Here is a 19,950-nt window from a genome sequence, read left to right on the forward strand (position 1 = left end):
GAGGGCTTAGTGGGCGCCCAGGCTGGCTTTTGATACCAGGGCTGATCGAGCTGATGTGACGGCTAGTCAGATGTCCCCTTGGTGGCTCTTCTTCCATCATGTTCCTCCCTCTGCAGCTGCGCCCTTGACGTGCTGGGATTGGTCGGTCCGCACAGCATCCCGTGCCGTTTCCCCTCGCCCGTGGGCTAGGTCCTGACGCTGCTGTGGGAGGCCCTGCGCGTTGGTTGGGACTGGGCAGGGGACCACCCGGGGCGATGGGGAGAGGCTGTTGGAAGGACTGTCCAGGAGACACGCCTGTCCCATCTGGAGTTGTAACAAGGGTGAGAGCTGCGATTTTCCTGTATTGATTTGTTTCACTAATAAGTATTTTTCAGTGAAAAAAAGTCTCAGATGGGTAAGGACTCACCTCTGTGAACAAAGTAGAATCCTTTTTGGCCATGGGTGAGCCTGGATTTGAAGCATGGTGGCACTATGAGAAGGGCAGTGGTGACATCGTGCCCCCCTAGGCCATGTGGAGGAGAGTCAATCCCTGTACAGTTTTGCAGACATAATACCAGGGCACTTAAAAAAATTTTTTTTTATCGAGTTACAGTCAATTGACAATGCTGTATCAGTTTCTAGTGTACAGCACAATTTTTCAGTCATACGTGAATATACATATATTCATTTTCATATTCTTTTTCACTGTGAGCTACTACAAGATCTTGAATATATTTCCCTGTGCTATACAGTATACACTTGCTTATCTATTCTATATATACCTGTCAGTATCTACAAATCTCGAAGTCCCGGTCTGTCCCTTCCCACCCACCTCTCCCCTGGCAACCACAAGTTTGTATTCTATGTCTGTGAGTCTTTTTCTGTTTTATATTTAAGTTCGTTTGTCATCTTTTTTTTTTTTTTGATTCCACATATAAGTGATATCATATGGTATTTTTCTTTCTCTTTCTGGCTTACTTCACTTAGAATGACATTCTCCAGGGATGTCTATGTTGTTGCAAATGCTATTATGTTGTCATTTTGTATGATTGAGTAGTATTCCGTTGTATAAATATACCACAACTTCTTTTTTTTTAACATCTTTTTTTATTGAGTTATAGTCATTTTGCAATGTTGTGTCAAATTTCAGTGTAGAGCACAATTTTTCAGTTATACATGAACATACATACATTCATTGTCACATTCTCTTTCGCTGTGAGCCACCACACGATCCTGTATATATTTCCCTGTGCTACACAGTATGATCTTGTTTATCTATGCTACATTTTGAAATCCCAGTGTGTCCCTTCCCACCCCCCGTCCCCCTGGCAACCACAGGTTTGTATTCTATGTCTATGAGTCTGTTTCTGTTTTGTATTTATGTTTTTGTTTTTGTTTTTGTTTTTAGATTCCACATATGAGCGATCTCATACAGTATTTTTCTTTCTCTTTCTGGCTTACTTCACTAGAATGACATTCTCCAGGGACATCCGTGTTGCTGCAAATGACATTATGTTGTCAGTTTTTATGGCTGAATAGTATTCCATTGTATAAATATACCATATCTTCTTTATCCAGTCATTTGTCGATGGACATTTAGGCTGTTTCCATGTCTTGGCTGCTGTAAATAGTGCTGCTATGAACATTGGGGTGCAGGTGTCATCCTGAAGTAGGGTTCCTTCTGGATATATGCCCAGGAGCAGGATTCCTGGGTCATATGGTAAGTCTATTCCTAGTCTTTTGAGGAATCTCCATACTGTTTTCCACAGTGGCTGCACCAAACTGCATTCCCACCAGCAGTGTAGGAGGGTTCCCTTTTCTCCACAGCCTCTCCAGTATTTGTCATTTGTGGACTTTTGAATGATGGCAGGGCACTTTTATTTGAGCAAAGCACTGGGCGTATGATCTCACTTGTCAGTATTTTTTATTACCATTTGAATTTAAACAAAATTAATAACTTTATATGATACAAATCTACATGTGATAACTAATATACAGTATAATATTGTTTATGATTCAAAGTTTTTAGCCAATGTAATTATTGAGTAAAGCTAAGAAAAAAAATTTTTGTGGCAAAATATGCATAACATAAAATTAACCATGTGTAAGTGTACATTTCAGTGACATTAAGTACATTTACGTAGCTGTGCAACCGTCACCACCATCCATTTCCAGAACTTTTTCATCCTCCCAAACTGAAACCCTTCCCATTAAACCCATTAAGCAATAACTCTCTGTTCTCTCCTCCTTCAGCCCCTGGCAACGACCATTCCACTTTCCGTCTCTATAAATTTGACTGCTCTAGGGACCTCACCTAAGTGGAGTCATACAGGATGATGGAGTGTGGCTTACTGTACTTAGCATAACGTGCTCAAGTTTCACCCATGTTGTAGCGTGTGTCAGAATTTTCTCTTTTTTAAGGCCAAATGCTATTGCGTTTTATATATATGTGTTTTATATACATATGGTATGTATGTTTATATATGTGTTTATAAATACACACACACACACACACACACACACACAGAAACCACATTTTATTTATCCATCCATCCTTCAGTGGTCATTGGGTTGTTTCCACCTTTTGACCGTTGTGAATAACACTGCTGTGAACATGGGTGTACGAATGTGTGTTTGAGTCTCTGCTTTCAATTTTTCTCTTTAAAATTGTGTTAAAATAGACGTAACATAAAATTTACCATCATAAACATTTTAGGTGTGCAGTTCAGTGGTATTAGATACATTCACATTGCCATGCAGCTGTCACCACCATCCATCACTATAACTCTGGTCATCTTGTAAATCTGAAACTATACCTATTAAACCAAAACTCCCCAACTTCTCTGCACATCCCCCTGGCAAGGATCATTCTGCTTTCTGTCTCCATGAATTTGACTACTCTAGGAACCTCATGTAAGTGGAATCATATGCTACTAGTCTTTTTGTAACTGGCTTATTTCACTTAGCATAATGTTCTCAAGTTTCGCCCATGTTGTAATGTTTGCAAAATCTCCTTCCTTTTCAAGGCTGAACAATATTCTGTTGTATGGATAGACCTTATTTTGCTTATCAGTTCATCCGTTGATGGACACTTGGGTTGCATGGGCACATGTTGCAGTTATTGTGAATAAAATGCTGCTCTGAACATGAGTGTACAAATATCTCTTTGAGACCCTGCTTTCAATTCTTTTGGGATACATACCCAGAAGTGGAATTTTTGGATCATATGGTAGTTCTATTTTTAATTTTTTGAGGAGCCTCCGTACTGTTTTCCACAGCAGCTGCACGATTTTACACTCCCAGCAACAGTGCACAGGCGTTCCATTCTCCACATCCTTGTCAACACTCATTTTCTTTCTTTCTTTCTTTTTTTTTTTTTAACTAACCACCCTAATGGGTGTGAGATGATACTTCATTGTAGTTTTGATTATATTTCTCTAATAATTAGTGATCTTGAGCATCTTTTCACGTGCTCATTGGACATTTGTATATCTTCTTTGGAGAAATGTGTGTTCAGGTCCTTTGCCCATTTTGGAATCAGGGTTTTTTTTTGTTGTTGAGTTTTAGGAATTATCTGTATATTCTGGATATTAATCCCTCATCAGATATATGACTTGCAAATATTTTCTCTCATTTTGTGGGTTGCTGTTCTTCTATGTGGATAGTGTCTCTTAATGTAAAAAATTTGGAAATTTTGATGAACTCTGGTTTGTCTACGTTTTCTTTTATGTAAATGCCTATGCCTTTGGCGTCATATCCAAGAAATCATTGCCAAATCCAGTGTCGTGAAGCTTTTGTCCTATTTTCTTCTAAGAGTTTTATTGTCTGCTTTCAGTTCTTTTACATACGTGTCCAGAGTGGAATTGCTGGGTCATATACTAATTCTCTCTTTCATTTCTTTTCTTTTTTTTTTTCCCCTACCCTCTATATTGCCCCTTCTCCTTTCTTCCCCCACCAAACACTAGTTTATGCTCTATATCTGTCAGTCTGCTTCTTTTTTTTTGTTTTTCCTTTGTTGAGTTATTCAACAATTATTCAATATTCTGTTGCCCGTTTAGGTTTGGTGGTGGAGGGGAGGTAATTGGGTTTATTCATTTTCTTTTTTCTTATTTAAATGGAGGTACTGGGGATTGAACCCAGGACCTCAAGCATGCTAAGCACACACTCTACCACTGAGCTCCACCCTTCCCCCCAGTTCTGTCTTCTATTTCTTAACACATTGACTGCCCAATGTAGGTCGGGTGCCCCTGAGGAGACACAACTGTCGCCCAGATTTGGGTGACCTGGCGATCAACATGGTAAGGAATGACCATACTGTTTTCCATAGTGACTGCACCATTTTGCATTCTCACTGACAGCGCACAAGGGTTCCAGTTTCTCCATGTTGTCACCAATACGTTATTTTCAGTTTCGACAGCAGCCGCCTGTACGGGTGTGAAGTAGTACCTCATTGTGGCTTTGATTTGCATCTCCCTGACTTCTAGTGATATTGAGGGTCTTTTCATGTGCTTGTTGGCCATCTGTGTATCTTCTTTGGACAAAGAAAAATCTATTTAGGTCCTTTGCCTATTTTAAAATAAGATTGTTTGGCTTTTTTGGTTACGGAGCTATGGAAGTAAATTCTTTATATATGCTGGATATTAACTCCTTGTCACGTACATGATTGCAAATATTTTCTCCCACTGAGTGGGTGGGTTGAGTTTGCACTCTGTTGATTGTCTCCTTGGATGTACAAAGTTTTTAATTTTGAGAAAGTCCAGTTTATCCATTTTTTCTTTTATTGCCTGTGCTTTTGGTATCATACCCCATAAATCATTGCCAAATCCAATGTCAAGAAGCTCTTCCTCTATGTTTTCTTCAAAGAGTCTTACAGTTTTTAGGTCTTAAATTTAGGTGTTTCATCCATTTGAGTTAATTTTTTATATGGTGTTAGGTAAGAGTCCAACTTCATTCTTTTCTGTGTGGAATCTTGTTTTCCCAGCACAATTTGTTGAAAAGACTGTCCTTTCCTTGTTGAATGATCGTGGCACCCTTGTCAAAAATCAACTGACACTATATGTGAGGGTTTATTTCTGAGCTCTCTATTCTATTTCTTTGCTCTGTAGGTCGTCTTTATGCCAGAACCACCCTGTTTGGCTCTTGTAGCTTTGTAGTACGTTCTGAAACCAGGAAGTATGAGAATAGGTTAAATTTAATACTGATAAATATAAGCAAGGCTCTGCATTTGGTTTACACAATCACATAGGAAGAGGATGGAAAGCCCTCCACTAGCAGCAGATCTGTGGAAACATTCTGGAACGTTCATTTGTGACAGGCTGAGTGTGAGCCAGTAATTAGATGTGCTGCTTATTTATTCTTTTTTTTTTTTTGGAGGTTAAGTTTTGCTTTTATTTGCCAGTGTAACTTAACTACAGTGGCTTGCAAACTTTTTTGACCTAAAAAATACATTTTACACCACAGTCCAACACACACACACACACGTATATAACTGAAACCAAAGTTTTGCCAAAAATGTCTACCCTGACTTTCTTTGCTTTTAGGGCTTTTTTTTGAAGCAATTTTATGTTTACAACAAAATTGACAGGAAGGTATACAAATTTCCCATATACTCCCTCTCCATACATTGCCTATTTATTCTTAAACTACTCTAACTGTCAGAGGCGGGATTCCCAGCCCAATGGGGAGTGGGGAAACTTAATATACACTTTAGTTTTATTCTCTTTCCCTCACCCGCACCTTAGAGAGGATGAAGTCTAAAACTTTTTGTAATGAGTGTGCATTTCCCAGGGAACCACCCAGCAACACTGCACAGCTTTTGAAAGCAGCTTTTCTGAAGTTTAGGATGCTCATCCGACTGTGCCTAGACTTAGCTTGTCTCTGCCACTGGGCCCTGCGTGAGCTTCTGCCAGTTCCTGTCCTCTCTGTGCCAGTCTCCTCCACATGGGCAGGTGGTTGGCACCGCAGCAGGGGGTCTGACTTATCCTCTGTGTTCACCTTCTTGCATTTGGTGATCCTCAGAGTGACCTGCTGACTTTGTTCTCCAGTCAGAGAGGGCATCTGTGAGCAAAGACAGTTTGATTTCTTCCTTCCCAACCTGTACCTTTTAGTTCCTTTTCTTGTAATTGTATTAGCTAGGACTTCAGTACACTATTGAGAAGCAATAGTGAGAGGGGACATCCTTACCTTGTTCCTGATCTGAGGCACTCTTAGAACTTCTTATCATTAAGTATGATGTTAGCGGTAGGTTTTTTGTACATGCTCTTTATCAAGTTGGAGAAATTCCCCTCCATTTCTAGTTTGCTGAGAGTTTTTGTCATGAATGGGTGTTGGATGTTGTCAGATGCTTTATCTGCACCTGTTGGTATGATCATGTGATTTTTCTTTTCTAGCTTATTAATGTGATGGATCACAGAAAATGACTTTTGAATATAGAGTCAGCTTTGCATACCTGGGGTAAATCCCACTTGCTTTTGGTGTATGATTCTTTTTATGCATTATTGGATTTGATTTGCTAATATTTTGTTGAGGACTTTTGTATCTATGTTTATGTGTTTTTTTTAAATTACCTTTATTGTGATATGATTCCTGTACAGTAAACTGCACGTATTTCAGATATACAGGTCTTCCCTTTCTTGAGGTTGCTTTGGTTTTGATACTAAGGTAATGCTGCCTTTTAGAGTTGGTTAGGAAGTGTTTTCTCTCTCTGGAAGAGATTATAGAGAATTAGTACAATTTCTTCCTTAAATGTTCGGTAGAATTCACGAGTGAACCTGTCCGGGCCTGACGCTTTCTGTTTTAGAAGGTTATTCCTGATTCAGTTTCTTTCATAGCTCATATGCCTGTTCACATTGTCAGTTTCTCTTTATGTGAATTTCAGTAGATTGTGTCTTTCAAGGAATTCCACTGGGGTTTGAGAACATACTTAGTATGGTTTCTGTTCTTTTAAACTTGTTAAGATGTGTTTTGTGGCCTTGAATGTGCTCTGTCTTGGTGAATGTTCATGTGAGCTTGAGAAGAGTGTGTGTTCCGTTGTAGGATGGAGTCATCTGTAGATGTCAACTACAGCCAGATGATTGAGGGTGTTCACCTTTTCCTTAATCATTTTCTGCCTGCTGAGTATGCCATTTCTCAGAGAGGGGTGCTGAAGTCTCCAGCTGTAATAGTGGATGCATCTCTTTCTCCCTGTGGTTCTATCAGTTTTTGCCTCGTGTTTTCAAAGCCCATTTGTTAGGTGCATACATGTTAAGGATTGCTATGTTGTAGAGAAATGACCCTGTTTTTGTTATGTAATACCCCTCTTTAAAGTGGGTTTCTTATACACAACATATGATTGAGTCTTAAATTTTTTTATCGAGTCTGACAGTTTTTATTTCTTAATTTTATTTCTTGGTATATTCATACTATTTGTATTTAAAGTGATTATTGGTAAAGTCAGATTAATATTTGTCAGTATCACCATTTTTGTAGTTGTTTTCTGTTTATTACTCTTGTTCTTTCTTTCTTCGTTTCTTTTGTCTTCTACTTGTTCACTTTTTCTGTTGGAGCTCTTAGCATGTTAATCATGGTTGTGTTAACTTCCTGGTCTGATAATTCCAGCATCTCTGCCATACGGGTCTGATGCTTGCCCTGTCTTTGCAAGCAATGTTTTTTTGCCTCTTAGCATGCCTTGTCATTTTTAGTTCAAAGCTAGGCATGGTGATTGAGGTAAAAGGAGCTGAGGTAAAGAGGCCTTTCATGTGAGGCTATGTATTTATCTGGTCAGGGGTTAGGCTATGCTTCCTATTGGCTGTGCCATTGAGTAGGGTCTGATACACACCATCTCCTGTCGTACAGGAGCCCATAGGTGGGGTGGGGGTGCCGGGAGAAAGTGCTCTCTAGTCCTATGATTGGTAGGTCTCTGTTCTCCAGGGGCTCGTGTCCCTGGGCTGTGACAAGTCACAGGCACTTCTCACTTCTGGTTTTCCTTTCTTAGGAGAGACAGAGCTGCTGGGGGGGGGGGCTGGAGTTGGGTTTTTACCTTCCCCTACGTGGGTCAGGTCCTGATAAAATACTTTCCCTTGAAGGAAGGCCCTTGTTAAGGATAACAGAGTTCTGGTCATAGTTTAAAGTGATATCTTGCCAGAAACAAGAGGGGATTTTTCTCTAGTTTCCCTGAGAACCCTGTGGGACTCCTGAACTGGAACCCACATAAGCATGGGGCCCATGTGCCTGGCCCCCAGAGTTTTGTCTCAAGCTCATCTGCACGCATGTCCAGCCCTTGGTCACTTCCCCTCCCGGTGCACCTGCCACGCTGGCCCCTGTGGCTTCTCCTGGGGCCTGGGTTCTCTGTCCCCCGTTGCTCTCTCCAGTTTATGGGGCGGTAGTTTGCCCTGTGACCTCGTTCTGTGATGGATCTGAGAAGACTTGGTGATTTTCAGTTTGGTAGCCTTTATCTCGTGAGAACGGGAGTGGAGACAGGAAGCCTGTCACGCTTTTTAACAGCCGCCTGCAACATTCGCGTTAGTGAGAGATTGAGAAATGTCGAGTGGAAGAGATCTGTTCTTGGAAGGTAATCAGTAAACCATTAAAACACATTCAGACCCTGTGTTCATTGGCAGAGCTGTGGCGTGAGCACTGCCGGCTGGCGCTGGGGCTGCACCGCGTCGGAGGTTAGCCAAGTGCCCGGCGGCCTCGTGTCACTTCATTTCTCTGCGCTCGTCTCGCAGCCGCCTGGCCCTCGGATGTGGTGCGTCTGTTTTTAGCAGGATGGTACAGGGCCATTGTTTTCCGTTTCCAGTGCTGACCCAGAAACACAGGCCACTCTTGCCTGTCCTTCTAGTGTCTGGATTCCACCAAGCTAGGTTTGAGGGGTCCTTGGCAGGGCTTGTGACGACGGTGCAGTGGGAAGTGTGGGAGTGTTCCCTTCAGCCCGGAGAGATCTCTCTAAGAGTCTGGAGCACGCCTCCTCGGGGAGGGCCTCCGCTTCGAGCCAGAGCTGCGGGCCAGCAGGCCTGGTGGCCGGGACCTGCGGGCTCGTGCTGCGCCCCCTGCAGGCCCATGATGCTGCTGGCCGGTCTTCCCTTTCTCATGGCACTCTCTCTCCACTTTCTTTCAGTACTTAGGTCAGTTAACGTCCATACCAGGATACCTGAATCCCTCCAGTAGGACCGAAATCCTGCATTTCATAGACAATGCAAAGGTAACCCTATTCTCCCGACTCCAGCCTCCCACCCTTCGCCTGCTCCGCCTCCCAGCCCTGACCTCTGACCCTCCGCCTGCTCCGCCTCCTCACGTGACCTGTGACCCTGTACCCTGACACCAGTTCCTGGTCCTCTGACCCTGGGCCTTCCTTCGTGGCCGTGAGGGATGACCCAGTCTCATCACGTTAAGGGTGCACTTGGCACTTGGCCATAAAGACTGTTCCTCAATCTGAGCATTAAGTTTATTCTCCAGATTGGCTCCTCATGGTTTGGGGCTGTTTTCAAAATTCAGTTTTTGAGATATCCAAATCACATGCCCGAGGTCTGAATCTAAAGGCAGTTCCAGACGGAAGCCCCCGACCTGGTTTGAACACAGCAGCGCCCCCGGAGCGAGCATGGCTGCACCGAGGGGAGCAGCACTCACCCGTCAGCGCTGGCTGTGTGCGGGGTTCCCGGGGGCGCTCGCGGCTGGGGCCCTGCGTTTCTGATGCCCTGTGTTCCTTCCAGAGAGCCCACCAGCTCCCCGGACACTTGACCCAGGAGCATGACGCTGTGATCAGCCTGTCTGCCTACAACGTCAAGCTGGCCTGGAGGGACGGGGAGGACACCATCCTCAGGGTCCCCATCCACGACATCGCCGCCGTGTCCTACGTGCGGGATGACGCCTCACACCTGGTGATCCTGAAGACAGGTAGGGCCCCGGGAGGCAGGGTCAGAAGGGTCCTTGGCAGAAGCAGCCCGACGCCTGTGTCCTGAGGAGTGAGTCTGTGGATTTCATGGAGCTCTGGAGACACTTTCCACAGCAGTGGGGCAGCTGCTGCTGCCCACTGTGTCCAGGAACCAGCCCTCCTGTCCCTGAGGTCAGCCCGGCCAGTAAAGGACAGTGACCCAGGAGGCCATGAGGAACAGGTGCTGAGCTCAGTCACTGTCACTCTGAGCCTTGTGGGCCTGCGATCTGCTCGGCACAGCCCACCGGGGGGCTGGAGAGGCCTGTGGCACCCAGGCGTGGCAGACCCCTGGGAGCAGGCGGCACCAGGGGCTGTGGGTGGGGCCTCAGTTCAGCCAGCGAACATTTGGGCCCTGCCTTTGGCCACGCAGCCTTCCTGTGGCTGGGGTGCAAAGATGAGACCAGACCATCAAGGAAGGGAGCTCCCGGTGTGCAAGACATTCTGAGCGTGTCCTCGTAGGAGAATCAGAAAGAACCTTAAACCCACTGTCAGCTCCCTTCGCCCAGCCCACCCCTCACCTGGTGACGAGGCGCAGTGCCGCCTGACCGGGCACCCCCGGACGAGCTGCCTGGCAGGTGCCCTGGCATCAGTCACTGAGAAACAAGGAGAGAAATTGGGGTTTCACTCAGGCTGTGCCCTTCCTGTGTGGGTTCCGAGGTTGTCGCTGCAGCACTGACACTGTCCTGGGCTCCGATGGTGGCTGGGTTGAGCTGACCAGCCGTTCATCTCCAGAAGGCCAGTGGTGGCGTGTGAGGGTGGCCAGGTGGATCTGCCTGGGCCACACACTGTACTTCAGACGGTGCAGAGGGAAAGTTGTATTTCTGCTTAAGGTCGGTAGTTCATGGGGGAATCCGAGGGCTTTTGAAGAGCCAGGGCCCTGGTGAGCTCTCTCGTGACTGACTCCTTGAGCTCCAGCAAAGTCGGATTCAAGGGCCCATGAATCTGATGGGGACACCGCGGGTTCCCTCACACGGTGACTGGAGTGGTTTGTGAAGGTTGCTGCCGGAGTTACTGCAGCCCCTCTGCTTCATGTACCCCCAAACACATACAAACCCAGAGTTACACAACACAGTCATGCTCACGCGTGCACACACACGCTCGGGTACCACACACTCACATCCCCCTCCCCCCCAGCTCTGCACTTCTGAGCGAGGTCCCCTCTGTGCTCTGCTTGTTCCTCATTTCCCTTCATTGTTCAGTGAGCAGCGACTGTTTAATGACAGACATGATTTTAGCTTGAACACAAATCTGCCAGCATTTAACCATTTTAACCTACAAAGATGACCGTTTAATGCGGCTCAAACTAGTAGAAAGCATGTGACAAGAATGATCTCACTTAATTTCCACTGTAAACCTATAAGGAGGATTCTGTTTACCTCCAACTTTGCGGATGGGGTCATTGGGAGCAGGTAGGCTGAGTGGCCAGGTCACCCAGTTGGTGGCTGGTGGGCTGGCTAGTTGAGGAACTGGCTGTGTAACTGCTTCCTCCGCTGCTGCCCAGGCCTTGGTAATGGCCATTCTCCTGCCCTCAGACGGTTCCCTCAGGAGGCCTGAGTTCTGGGGCCTCTCTGGGACAAAGCAGGGAGGGGAGCACTTCTGGTGGGGAGCCTGCAGGCGTGTGGGCCGGCAGGAGTGGGGCTGGCCCTTCAGTTTCTTTGTGTTCCAGGACATTTCCCAGCGTTAATCATAGGACACATTGCTAGGAACATGGGCAACTGATTTAAGAGAGAACGTGCATTCCATAGAAGAAACTTTCCAAAAAGAATTCAAAACCAAGACCCAGGGCTTTGAGAGCTTCCGAGTTAGAGGAAGAGGGTAAATCCCAGGCCCAGAGCATCTTCCTCTTCTAGCAGATTGCCCTGAAGGGAAGTCTCCAATCTCTCCGAGGCTCCTGCGCACATCAAGCATGCTGTGTGTGGGATACGGAACGCAGCCATCCTCAACGCAGGCGCTGACAGTGGTAGCTAACACTTATGTAGTACCAGCTGCATGCAGGCACATCTGTATGCCTCTCCTGGCCCGGGGTTCGCTGACGTTTGAGACAACGTGGGGAGGGAGTGGAGGTTGGGGTCAGGTCTGGCTGCAGGAGGTTCCATGAGGCAGGCATGGCTTCGAGGGCGGGTGACCAGGTGTCCATTCGTGCCAGGATGCAGAGGGACATCTCATTGATGGATGTTTCTGTGGACCTAGGAGAGTGGACAGTGGACCTGAACTGAGACTTGTGGGAACAGTCCGTGACTCTGGCTGGATGCTGCTGGGGGATTGGAAGTGGGCTATTTAGAAACAGTGCACACTCGCTGTGCTTGGCACTGGAGCCACACGTCTGCTTCCTTGAGAACAGCCATGCGTGCGAGCTGCAAAGCTACCTGAAATGTTCTAGTAGTCGTGTTAAAAAAAAAAAGGAAAAGGGAACAAGTGAAATCAGTGTTGCTAGTACATTTCACTTAGTTCTCTGTATCAGACGTCATATCAGCAGAGTCACTGTACAGTGACTGAGACGTCACACGTGCGTCTTAGCACTAACTCCGAGACCCCGTGTGTAGTTTACACTTCAGGCACGGCTCAGTGCCTGGGGCCCGTGACTGTGTGGGACAGTGCAGTCCCAGGTCTAACCGTGGGATTTGCGGAGCTCAGCCTCCACACAGGGTGCCAGGCTGCCGGCTGCTGCCAGCCTTGCCCTGGCAGGGCCATCAGCCCCGGGTCTGGCCGTTACTGGCCGGGCTCCTGTCTCTCGGCCCTGACTGAGCTTGGGTGTTCCTACTCCTGGGGTGGACTGGCTCCAGGGGAACTCGAGCCTTCACTTCCAGTTCCTGCTCCCAGGTCTGTCTGAGCTGATGTGTCTGGAGCAGTATTCCTGCAGACGCTCCCCAGGCACCCTAGGTACCCCCCCCCCCACCTCGTTCCTGCCTCAGGTGTGTCGGAACCCACCCTTGCATCCCATGAGACCTCGCGTCTGAGGAGGCAGGCAGCGTGTCGTGTGTTAGCAACACAGGCGGGGGCTGTCACGGCGAGATCCTGGCCCAGACTCTGCCTCTCACACACCCTTGGGCCTGGCCCTTTGCCCCCTATGCCTCGATTTCCCCGTCTTCTGTCAGGATTGTATATTAACCCCGGGACTGGGACCCTCTGAGTACCGTCCTTTGTATAGATCAAAAACAGCTGAATGCCAGTGATTTCACATCTCGGCCTAAGCTGCTCGCACTCTCTTTGGCAGAAATGCTAGAAGGTCATGTGAGGTGATGGTTTTGAGGGGGCAGTGTCGGGAGCGTGATGGTGACAGCTCGCTTACCTGTTCCTTCGCTTGTTTAGAGAAGGTGGGGGAGGCGGTGTCCCTGGCTCAGGCCTTTCCCCACCTGTCGGGTAGGGGCTGCCCACAGCCTGCTCTTGAGCTCCCACACCTGCCCTAACCTGCCGTGGTGTTGACTTCTCAGCCCAGGACCCCGGCATCTCCCCCAGCCAGAGTGTGTGTGCAGAAAGTTCCAGAGGCCTGACCACGGGCTCCCTGTCGGAGAGCGGAGTAGGGCCTGTGGAGGCGTGCTGCCTGGTGATCCTGGCCGCAGAGAGCAAGGTGAGTGGGGTTGGGAACTGGGGCCCAGGCCCCGCCCACACCTGGCCAGGGCCCTGCCCAGAGCCCACCCAGCCCGACCTTACCCTGACCTAGCCCCGCCCACAGCCTGACCAGGCCCCACCCCAAGTCCCGCTGAGTCCCAGAGTCTGATGCCTCCCTGCTGGTTCTTTCTTCTCTTGGTGGGCTCCCCCTCCGTCCCCCACGCTGATGGGGGCAGTCGTCTGCACCCCAAGCTGTGCCCTGCGGGAAGATTCTTGGGAGTGGTAAGTTAGGGTTGAGGGCCCCCCATTAGCTACCCAAGAGCCGCCAGCCTTTGGGGGCCCCTTGATCCCCTTCTGTTTAGTTTCTGCATCTGTAAGAGCAGAGTAGGGACACCCCACCTTAGGTAGCTTCTGATCAGCATCCCCCCCCCAGCTCTGCCCACCTTTCAGCTGGGTAGTTCTTCCTCATGGAGCAGCCTGCCCGGCCTGTCCCCACTGGAAGCCCCTCTAGGTATTGCCCCGTGTCCCGGGGGCATAGCTGCCCCAGATGGGACCCTGATTGACTAGCATACGTGTGAAGCCATTTTGCAGTGTTAGGAATGCTGTCCTTGTGACCTGGCACAGACGCTCTTCCCTCCCTGCCCTTCCCCAGGCTGGGGCGGGAGAGGTAGGAGGGCGTTGGCCGGCCAGGACTGTGGGGAGGGGTCTGGAGAGCCTCTGGGGTGTGGGCTGCTTTCCTTGCGGCCCCTTGGGCCAGTAGGGGGCAGAGGGCACCGAGTCTGGGTGTTTGTTCGGCATCTGAGGTGGCAGATGCCTGCGAAGCTGCCCAGGAAGGCTCAGCCTGGTCCTCTGTTGGCAGGTTGCTGCGGAAGAGCTGTGCTCCCTGCTCGGCCAAGTCTTCCAGATTGTGTACACGGAGTCCACCATCGACTTCCTGGACAGAGCCATATTTGACGGGGCCTCGACACCCACCCACCACCTGTCCCTTCACAGTGGTACGTGAGCAAGGGGGCGGGCGGCCCCGCCTCCCCTTCCCCACCAGGGCTTTGCTGCGAATTGGGAGCCTGCGTCCTCCCAGAACCCCACCCTGGGTAACTCTGTTGTGTGGTGACACTGTTGTCACCGTCCTGGGAGGTTTGAGCCAACGGCCTTTGTTCCCAGACTTCATTGTTCATGTTAATCCGTGGGTTTAGTCAAGGCAGACACCCCTCCCCTCCCCTTTCAAGCCCCTGGTGGCTTCCTGCATAACTCTGGGGGCCGGGAGCACTTTTTCTGGCACCACATGTAGCTAAAGTCACTTCGCCTAACTCAGACGAAGGCTGCCCGGGGACAGGGGGCGGCAGGAAGGATAAGAAGGAGCCCCGGAGGCTGTGCTCCTGCCGGGGGCCCTGGGAGCATTCTCAGGAATCCGTTAGTGCACACATGACACTTCGTTTCTGCATAGCCTGCTCTAGCTGAATCTTCTAAACACCGAAGGCACCTGTCTTTCAGAGATGTACTTGATCGAGGATTTGTGGCTTCTGTAAGTCAGAGGGGCAGGAAGAAAGATGCTGGAGACAGCACAGCTGTAGCCTCCGGTGCAGAAAGAAAGCCTCTGGTCTTTCTGTGGAGATAGCCCCAGCCCTGCACCCTTCCCCAGCGGTTCGCACATCTCGGCAAACAGCACAGAACCCTTTGCATGTTTGTGAAGCTTGGGGGGCTCTTTGAGGAAGGCCTTATCTCAGGGCTGGTTCTCCCACCTCCTCCTCCTCCTTGTCTTGCTGCTCATGCTGGAGCCGCTCACGGCCCCACAGAGACAGCCCAGCAGAGCCGGCAGTCTGTCCTCACGTGCAGGTGGGGACATTGCGGCTTCCCCAGTGGGCAGCAGGTGGTTTACTGAGCTGTTTTCAAACATTCAGCTTTGCTGTGATTGCTTTGGCCCCTGTGCATTAAAATTTCCAGTATTTTTTTTTAATAAACTTTTTTACTAAAAAATACATAAAACGTAAGTATACAGTTGAATGAGTTTGCACGAAGTAAACACAGGGTGTTCATGATCAGGGCCTCCCTGAGCGGGCTTCCTCCCTGCCAGCCTCCTCTCTGCGCGGGTGTCCTTTGTGCCCCGTCCCTGTGGCTAGGTCTCCCTGTGGGATCCACGCAGGTGCACATGCACACATTCCACTCATGCACCTGCCTCATACATCGCACATGTGCGCACGTCACACGCACCACACTTGTGTGCATGGCTCATATATCACACGTGCACGTCACATGCATCGCACACACACACACTCATGCAGCATACCTGAGCACTCACTACACGTCACACACGTGCTCACATACACACACGTCCCGCTCGTGAGCGTACATGTTAGACGCTCGCACATTCACATCGCACCCCTTACGCGCGCACACTCAGACATGCATCCTCTGTTGGTGTCTGCCTTGGGGCCTGCCGGCTCAGTCCTCTCCTGCTGCTGTGCGAGGTCACCATGACTGAGCAGCTTAAGCCACACAGATTTAGTCTCTAACAGTTCTGTTGATTGGAGTCCAGTGCGGGTCTCACTGGCTAAAATCAGGGTGCAGGCTGGCAGCCTTCCTCTGAGGCTCCAGGAAAAGCCATTTCCTGCTTTCCAGCTTCTGGCGGCCTCCCTCCCTCCGTTGTCACAGCCCGGGTGGCATCCCTGACCTGTTGTCACGGTTCCCTCTGCCCCCTCCACACTGAAGGGCCCGGGATTCACATCGAGCCCGCTCAGATGGTCCGGGGCTGCCTCCCCCGTTGTCGGGTCGGCTGCGCAGCAGCCGCCGCCCCTGTCGCCATGTCACTTAGCACGTGCGCAGGTTCTGGGGTTTGACATGGGCATCTTGGGACCGTTCCTCTGCCCACCACACACTCCTTCCCGCCACCAGGAATGGCCTTTTCTCTCCCCGTCCTCTCCTACAGTCCTGTGCTTTCTGCCCCTTTCTCTTAAAGCGGCCCTCACTGCATGTAACCGTGCCTCGGTGTCCCTCCTGGCCTGTGTCACACGGACCTTAGGTCATCCTTCAGTGTTGCTCAGGCAGCTGCTGTGTACTGGGCCCTTTGCTGATCTGAGGGTCTCGGGCACCCTGAGGCCCTGTCTCTGTCCTTGGGGAGTAGCCGTCCACGCATGGAGCCCGGTTGCGTCCAGGCTGGAGGGTCACACCTGCCGGCTCCGATCGTGGCCTCTGCCCTCACCAGCTGTGTGACGTGGGCAAGTTGCATAACCTCCCTGATTCAGTTCCTCATCTAAAAGTTGGGGCAGAGAAGACAGAAGTCACACAGCCCCTCGGACGCTGCCAGGTGTGGTGCCCACATCCACAAATGGTGCTTTTCTTATCCCTGAACACTGGGACACGTCCTCCAAAGACCAGAGCGTTGCCCCGGCTCCTGCTCAGACCTGTAGCAGATGGTGCATCTCACAGGACCCCCAGGAGGAGCAGGTGTGGCTGTGGCCCGAGGGGTGCACCCCAGGGGCCTGGCCTTCAGGTTTTCCATCACCAGGGCTCTGGACCTCCTGTTTAGAGCTTGGACACTGGACTCAGTGCCCCCTCCCTGAGATAACCAGAAGCCTTTATGTTCTGCCCTTTCCATACAGACGACTCTTCCACAAAGGCGGACATGAAGGAGCCCTATGAGACAGAAGCCAGCACTTTGTGAGTGCCCTGTCCTGGCTGTTAGTGGTGCCAGCACGTCTGCCTGGCCCCCCTCCTTGACACGGGTTCCTCCCCCGCCCGCATCCTTCCACGTTGGAGCCCCATCCTCCCGGTCTGCCTTCGGGAGCCTTCCAGCTGGTGGGCTCCCCAAGGTCACACCGGTGACATTGTCACTGCACTGAGACCCTGCTAGGCTTCTGGCAGCTTCTGGGTCTTTCCCTGCATGTGTCCTTCTCTCAGACCCTCATCCTCAGTGGCTGCCGCAGGGGTGGAGGGGTGCAGGCACAGGGCCGGGCAGGGGTGCCGCCCGCCCACCGCTCGGCTCATGTCCTCGTAGCTCTTTCCCCGAGTGTGCGCACGCGGGCGGCGTCTCGCCCTTGTCCTTCTGCATGCAGACGGCGCCCCACGCCAAGACTGTCAGCGAGAGCGAGCTGAGCGCCACGGCTGCGGAGCTGCTGCAGGACTACATGCTCACGGTACACCGCCACCGCTCAGCTGGTCAGGACTCCCCGGCCCCAGGGGGCCCACGTGCTTGCGCAGGCCTGGCTGGGGCCTGGGCCTTGGGTGTAGAAGCTCGCGGGGCGGGGAGAATGTGGGGGAGGAAGGCTTGCTTCTCCACTCATGGGACTGGAGGTGAGCGTGAGCGCCTCACTTGTGGCTGGGCATCACTTCCTTTCCCACCAGGACAGTCTTTGGGGAGAGCGTGAGTTGGCCATGGGGGCTAATCTGGTCTCTGGGGCTGGATTACAGGCCTGTCCCTGGGTCTCTGGTGGTGAATGGTGGCAGGGGACTGGGTCATTCCCCAGTAGGGCCGGATGGACCTGTCATCACTCAGCACTTTCTTTCCCACTGTCCCCAACCTCACATGGTTTTGTCACCTGGCCAAGAGTCACTCTGGCCTCCAGGATGCTGGTAGATGGCCCTGGCTGTGGTATGCAGACGCACCCCGCCTGCCCGGCCCCAGCCTTGGCAGACCCTGCAGCACATTAAGGCAGACGATGTGGGCTCCTTGCTGGTCTCAGGCTCCCTGCACGGGAATGGGGGCCTCAGGGCTGGACTGACACTTCCCTCCCTCCTGCCGGCCGGCCAGGGCAGCCGCTGGTCCTCTGGGGTCAGGCAGGGTGCGGGCAGGGCCGGAGCAGCACTAGTCACCACGCCCCGCCCCGCGCCTGGCTCTCTCGGCAGCTGCGCACCAAGCTGTCATCGCAGGAGATCCAGCAGTTTGCCACCCTGCTGCACGAGTACCGCGACGGGGCCTCGGTGCACGAGTTCTGCATCAACCTGCGGCAGCTGTACGGGGACAGCCGCAAGTTCCTGCTGCTCGGTGAGCCTGGCAGACGGCGGTCTGCGAGGGACGGGGGCTCCGGCCAGCAGGGCCCAGCGACGCTGGTCGGAGGGCTGTCCCCGGGGAGGGAGCAGGGGAGGGCCCCACGGGAGCCAGACTGAGGGCCCGGTAGGCTCTTCAGATGAGGTTCTGGTGGGTGAGCAGGAGCCTGCTGGGTGGACGGGTGGGGACGCCACTCCCAGCCAAGGCCCCAGGAGCTCAGTGTGCGGAGTCAGCGCTGCGGGCAGGGTGGGCGGAGCCTCCCACAGGCAGCTGGACGTGGCCCTGGCTGTCTGCCACCCCTGCGAGGGTGCTGACCCTAGAGAACATGGCTGGTTGACAGTGGCTGGTGGAGCCTCCTGGGTCCTGGGCCCTGTCCCCCAAAATCCAAGCAGGGTGCCCTGCTCCCTGGGGAGGGGCCAGAGCCGGATCTGCTACGTCCCGTCTGACCTCTTGCTGACCCCCCGGCCACCCTGGGTTCAGTCACCAAGGCTGGGGTCTAAGGCCCCTCTTCATGTTGTTGTCACATAGGAGGGGGTCTCTCTTCAGGAAGTAGGTGGTTACCCCCGAGATGGGAGCACAGCTGGGCAGTGAGGCCCTTGCTTGGAGCCCTGTCTCAGCCTCCTTTCTGCCCCCTCCTCTCTCCTCCATCCGGAAGCCTGCGAAGTGGGGCTTCTGAGAGGACTGAAGAGAGTGACTTGAGGGTGTGGTCCCTGGCCGGCGCCAGCCCCGTTACAAAGGCAGGGCCTGTCCAGATTCTCCCCCTCAACCTGCCAGGGTTGGGCCAGACGCAGGTGGGTGGTGAGGTGGGGTCCTCCGGGCCGTGGGTGCCCAGGGGCAGGCGCACGTGCACATCCTGCAGGAGGCTCGGGGTCAGCCGTGCTGCGTGCCTGCAGGTCTGCGGCCCTTCATCCCTGAGAAGGACAGCCAGCACTTCGAGAACTTCCTGGAGACCATTGGGGTGAAGGACGGCCGCGGCATCATCACCGACAGCTTCGGCAGGTACCGGCGGGCCACGAGCTCCACCTCCACCTCCACCTCCAACGGGAACAGGGCCGCAGGCAGTTCTGACGACCAGTCCGCGCCCTCGGAGGGGGACGAGTGGGACCGCATGATCTCGGACATCAGCAATGACATCGAGGCGCTGGGCTGCAGCATGGACCAGGACTCGGCCTGACGGCGCCGGGGCCCTGTGGGCTGCCCTTCCCGCGCGGGGCCCCGGGCGCAGGTAGCTCTACTGTGAAGGAGGTGCCCTGGTGCTGGGGCAGAAGCTGCGCTGCGCCTACCTGCGCTGGGAGGGGTCTCATCAGCCAGACCCCGGACAGCTGTCAGTTTTGCACATGACGTTTCTATTGAAACTCTCAGAGACCTTAAAAGAAGTTTACTGCAATGTGAATAATTTATCTCTGGTTGCCAGTGTGTTTCTGCTCCATGAGGGTAAGAGCCGGGGTGTCCACTCTGGCCTGTGTCTCAGATCCACTCGCCCAGGGCTGGACACAGTGGTCTGGCCCCTAGGCCGCCTGTCGGAACCCGGGCT

General features: G+C 51.8%; 1 protein-coding gene across 6 annotated transcripts in view; it reads left to right on the forward strand.

The window, feature by feature from the left end:
• The window catches only part of CCM2 (CCM2 scaffold protein), a 56,039-nt gene extending 36,223 nt beyond the window's left edge, over positions 1–19,816 (forward strand). For 5 of the 6 annotated variants that reach the window (XM_074367754.1, XM_074367757.1, XM_074367753.1 and 2 more), the window contains 8 exons: positions 9,074–9,157; positions 9,666–9,849; positions 13,318–13,454; positions 14,295–14,430; positions 17,032–17,089; positions 17,427–17,565; positions 18,275–18,413; positions 19,310–19,816. In XM_074367754.1, the coding sequence (XP_074223855.1) occupies positions 9,074–9,157; positions 9,666–9,849; positions 13,318–13,454; positions 14,295–14,430; positions 17,032–17,089; positions 17,427–17,565; positions 18,275–18,413; positions 19,310–19,590 (1,158 nt within the window). In that variant the 3' untranslated portion in view covers positions 19,591–19,816. Of the gene's footprint in view, positions 1–9,073; positions 9,158–9,665; positions 9,850–13,317; positions 13,455–14,294; positions 14,431–17,031; positions 17,090–17,426; positions 17,566–18,274; positions 18,414–19,275 lie in introns of all 6 variants that reach the window. The other variant, XM_074367756.1, reaches the window with a different exon arrangement.
• Positions 19,817–19,950: the final 134 nt, after the last annotated feature.

The sequence above is a fragment of the Camelus bactrianus genome, chromosome 7, assembly GCF_048773025.1.
Source record: "Camelus bactrianus isolate YW-2024 breed Bactrian camel chromosome 7, ASM4877302v1, whole genome shotgun sequence".
NCBI classification, from domain to species: domain Eukaryota; kingdom Metazoa; phylum Chordata; class Mammalia; order Artiodactyla; family Camelidae; genus Camelus; species Camelus bactrianus.